We start from the raw sequence: 4,490 nt of genomic DNA, 5'->3' as shown, positions 1-4,490 counted from the left end.
GGCTGCCCCTAACGCCGCTCTGTTCTCTCTGTTTCAGGCTCGCAACGCGGAGAAGGCCATGTGAGTGCCCGTCCTGCCCCCCGAGCATCCCTGCGGCGCTCAGCTCTCCTGCGTCCCCCGGGCTCAGGCTGCGGCTCGTCTCCCGTGGGGCGCCCGGGAGTTTAGTGGGGCCTTAGCTGCACGTGTGTCGTCCGGAGTCGGTGGGGTGGGGAGTCACAGAGCCCTGCACACCCATCTCTGGTGCTGTGGAGCTCCATAGCTGTGCTGGGTTAGCTGTGTGGGACTCTTAGAGCGAGGGACGGCTGGTAAATACACTGAGATGTACTCTAAGGGCTCCTTGTGGCTTTAGGCAGTTCCCATTCCTGGAGCAGAGATGCCAGGACAGAGAGGAATCAGCATTGATTGGGCTAAGCCAGAGCTTTTCAACACATTTGGTTTTGTATTGGCTGTCCTAAGTACTTTACCAGAAGGTTTGGAGGCCCCCACAGGTAGTCTTTTTAGAATATTTTTCTTATGTTTGTTCTTCTTCCTAAGATCTGAGCTTGTAGCAGTACCTGAGTGAGAGGCTGCCTGACACCCCAGGAGGTTACAGTCAGCCCATCCAGTGTCTCTGGGACTGGAATGAAAACTCCAGACCTTTGATTCTGGATATGGCTCTGAACAGCAGACAGAGCCTGGGGCTTAGGGTCAGGGTATAGGAGTGCTGTTAAGGGCTTTAAAGTGCTCTGTTGTTCTGTGCTTTATAAGGTAACCATTAAATGTCTGATGAGTACAACTATTCAGAATGGAGTGTGTGTAGTCTCTGCTCAGCTGTGAGAGTTTGGGAATGTTTTGGTTATGGTAATAGACTTCATTGCTAACTGCAGCCTTCCCTAATGGAGCTTTTTGCTTGCTTTTGATGTATACCCTGCTAAGATACACATACTTAATGCTGCTGCTTACAACTGTCAGTGTCCTTTTGCTGCAAATGTCTACCATGGTGGAACAGGTTGCCCAGGGAAGTGGTGAGTGCCTCAGCCCTGGCAGTGCTCAAAGCCAGGTTGGATAAAGCCTGGAACAACCTAGTGTGGTGGGAGGTGTCTCTGCCCAGAGCAGGGGACTGGGACTAGGTGATCTGTCAGGTCCATTCCAACCCCTAAAATTCTGTGATTCTATGCTATGTTAAACAGAAAGAATAATCAGCTGCTTACCAGGATTTATATGTATCTAAGAAATGACCCACTGAGGATTTCCAGTGTTGAGGAAGTCACAAGCTGGCAGAGCTAGAGGTGGTGAAAGAATATGCTCAAACCTTTGTACTCTATAGGCTGTAATTAAATCCACAATAAACACCCAGAGCAAAATGTGTTCCTGTTGGGATGTGGATTTGTAAAGTCCATGTGCTTCGTTTCTTTCCTGCAGGACGGCCTTGGCAAGGTTCCGGCAAGCACAGCTCGAGGAAGGCAAGGTGAAGGTAAGGTTCAGAGCCCTGAAACTTTATTAGCTCTCCTCAGAGGGGAATGCAGGCCAGCACAGAGCTGTGTGTTGGGTCACAGGCCAGGACTAGGGGCCCTGCAGGAGCCTGACACCAGTCAGCTGGGAATATTTCAGCTGACTCTACTTCAGTTACACAAACCAGGGATAGTAAACAGGATTTTCTTAAACAAACAACCTGTGTAAAAATGTACATATATACATATGTGTCAGGGGTGTGTTGGCTTGGTTGCTGAGAAGTGCAAATTGAACATCACTTAGTTCTTTTATGTAATGTAGGCTGAATATGTAATAGTTGGGGGGAAACCCCAACCAAACTATACAATGCTATAAATAGAGGCAGCATGCTGGGCAAAAAATGAACATAATGTTTGATACTGAAGTTATGTCCCTCTGCAACTACTTAGACAAATTGATGCACAAATACTTGTGTTTTACTGACAGTAATCACAAGGTTTGTTTGGATTCCTTCCCAGAAGTAGAGAAATCCTTATAGTCTTGTTCATGGGTGATGTTGTGACCAAAGAGTAAATGGGAAGCAGAGGCCTTTGGGTCACTGTGAACTCAAGACTCCCATGAGACACAGCATTGGCATGTTGTTAGCCCAACACATGACAGCTGTGCTGCTGGTCATGATGGTCTTCAGTGTCATGCATAATGTTTTGTGACTGCTGCAAGGCTGGCAAAAAATGGACTTCATTTTATAATTTAAAAAATCCATTAAAATAGCACCTCTAAACCCACACAGAACCTTAGAGCCTGATCCCATCAGTCCCTGATCCTCTGGGTATTCCTGTATGTTCTTCACTGAATCAGAAATCAAATTGCAGAAATGTTTATGTGGGGATCAGAGTGTTTTCAGTAGCCTTTTTGGACAGGTTTATAAATGAGCAATATGGAACAGAAGAGTAGAAAATAACAGTTTGGAGAAAGTGTTGTGGAAAAGATTCCATGAACAACAGCCAGAGATGAAAATGGAATAGTTTCTTATATATTACGTGGAGGAAAGGTTTTTAATAGATAAAAGTGGGGAAAGGGCAAAAGAACTGTGCAGAGTCCCTAGAGGTGAGGTGAAATATGACTTTGTGTAAGCAAGTCAATGGAATGTGAAGAAGTTTGGGAAAAGGGAATTTTGGATAAACTGTAGTTGAGAGAGTAAAAAAAAAAAATCATCTTTGAAAAAATTAGATTATTTAGGTAATAGGAATTGAGAAAGAAAGGCTTAAATTTAGCTTCCATTTGGAAGACAGCAGATTTTATTTAGTTGGTGTGTGCTGGAAATGGTGACACTGTCCTACATGGAACAATTTTTGTATTGGAGAGGAGTGTGGGGTGTTTTGAAAAAACAGTTGACAGATGTTGTTTTGGATAAAGTGGATTTGAGTAGTTTAATTCGACAGGGCTGTAAATCACTGTTTTCCACTTACTAAAAACCAGTGGGAGAAGAAGGCACTAGAGCTTGGTAGCATAATTTGGGATTAATTGAGCAATAAAATCTATATGAAATGCTGTGAAATGTTTAACCTGGTTAAACTTGATGGTGTGTGGCTTTCTGTGACACAGGAACGGAGACCTTTCCTTGCCTCAGAGTGTAATGAACTGCCCAAAGCTGAGAAATGGAGGCGACAGGTAATGTCAACCTATAGATCTTCTTCCACAGGAGGTGGAACTTTAGCAATTCCTATTTACACAGGCTGCTTACAAATATTTTCATGCTTCCTTAGTACCCTGACAGTTAATCACAGAGCCATTTAGATTGGAAGGTCATACAGCTCAATGCTTAGAGCAGGTCCTGGCACGTCCAGCAGTTTTGAATATCTTCAGGGATTTAGATTTCACAGCTTTCTGATGCTGCTGTTCCAGTGTCTGATTACCTTCTTAATGATTTCTCTCCCTCCCTTGAATTTAATCAGAATTCCCCCAGTTTCAACTTGTGTTTGTTGCTACTTATCCTGTTGTCATGCACCTCTCAGTTAGTCTGGCTCTGTCTTCTCTGTACCCTCCAAGGAAGACTGGTTTCCTTTAGGAATTAATTTCTGTGTTCTTATTTGACTAGATCATTGGGGAGATCTCCAAGAAGGTGGCACAGATTCAAAATGGTAAGATTTTCCTAGTTATGTTTTATTTTTTTGACTCTCCAGTCCTAAGCAGTTACAGGAAAAATCACATTTCATGTGATCTATGTTGTTTCCATTGCATAAGTTCTGAAATGACTCTGGTGCTTCTCGTGAGCTGCCTGATTTACTGTCTTTTTCCTCTGTAACAGCTGGATTGGGTGAATTCAGAATTCGGGACCTGAATGATGAAATAAACAAACTGCTGAGGGAGAAAGGACATTGGGAATACAGAATAAAGGAGCTGGGAGGTCCTGATTATGCTGTAAGTGTAGACTACATTGTACTACATGGTGTTCTGCTTACAAGTGAGAAAAATCTGTGCAGCATTGAGTTATCCACATATCACCTGGGCAGTGTTTGTTAGAGAGGATCGTTACTCAGCTCCTAAAAATGGTTAATTGTGTTAGAAGAGCATTTTAAACATTGAACTCTGTTTATTTTCCAGCGGATTGGACCAAAAATGTTAGATCATGAAGGGAAAGAAGTTCCAGGCAACAGAGGTTACAAATATTTTGGAGCTGCGAAGGATTTACCAGGAGTTCGAGAGCTTTTTGAAAAGGAGCGTAAGTAAAGAGCAGCTCTTCCCAGACATGACTCTGCATGGTATATCTTGGGTAAAATGCCTGCTGAGGTGTATGGGGAGTGCTGCTGACAGCATTTCTGGCCTATGTCTTGGGTCACAAGTAAGGAATTAAATGGTGTTTCTTTGGGTAGAAAACACCTTTGGCTGTTTGCAATTAAAGAAATCTAGCAAAGACTAAACTCTGGTTTCTGCTGGAAGTGCTGGAAATGTCAAGGATTGATGTTTTATAGAGACTTTCCGGCATAACAGGCTAACCTCATTGATGAGTTCTAAATAGTACTCAGAGTTCAGAGTTAAAAAGAAAAGAAAAAAGGGAA

The 4,490-nt window shown here is 43.3% G+C and overlaps 1 protein-coding gene across 1 annotated transcript in view; it reads left to right on the top strand.

The window, feature by feature from the left end:
- Window positions 1–43: 43 nt before the first annotated feature.
- LOC103798441 (pre-mRNA-splicing factor ISY1 homolog) overlaps window positions 44–4,490 on the top strand; it is an 8,897-nt gene continuing 4,450 nt past the window's right edge. The window contains exons 1-6 of the mRNA XM_009070701.1: window positions 44–60; window positions 1,402–1,453; window positions 3,037–3,102; window positions 3,530–3,572; window positions 3,740–3,852; window positions 4,036–4,153. Coding sequence (XP_009068949.1) covers window positions 59–60; window positions 1,402–1,453; window positions 3,037–3,102; window positions 3,530–3,572; window positions 3,740–3,852; window positions 4,036–4,153 — 394 coding nt within the window. The 5' untranslated portion in view covers window positions 44–58. The remainder of the gene's footprint in view (window positions 61–1,401; window positions 1,454–3,036; window positions 3,103–3,529; window positions 3,573–3,739; window positions 3,853–4,035; window positions 4,154–4,490) is intronic.

The sequence above is a fragment of the Acanthisitta chloris genome, unplaced genomic scaffold, assembly GCF_000695815.1.
Source record: "Acanthisitta chloris isolate BGI_N310 unplaced genomic scaffold, ASM69581v1 scaffold32362, whole genome shotgun sequence".
NCBI lineage: Eukaryota > Metazoa > Chordata > Aves > Passeriformes > Acanthisittidae > Acanthisitta > Acanthisitta chloris.
Note: the sequence above shows the minus strand (reverse complement) of the source record. Positions and strands in the feature narration are given on the sequence as shown.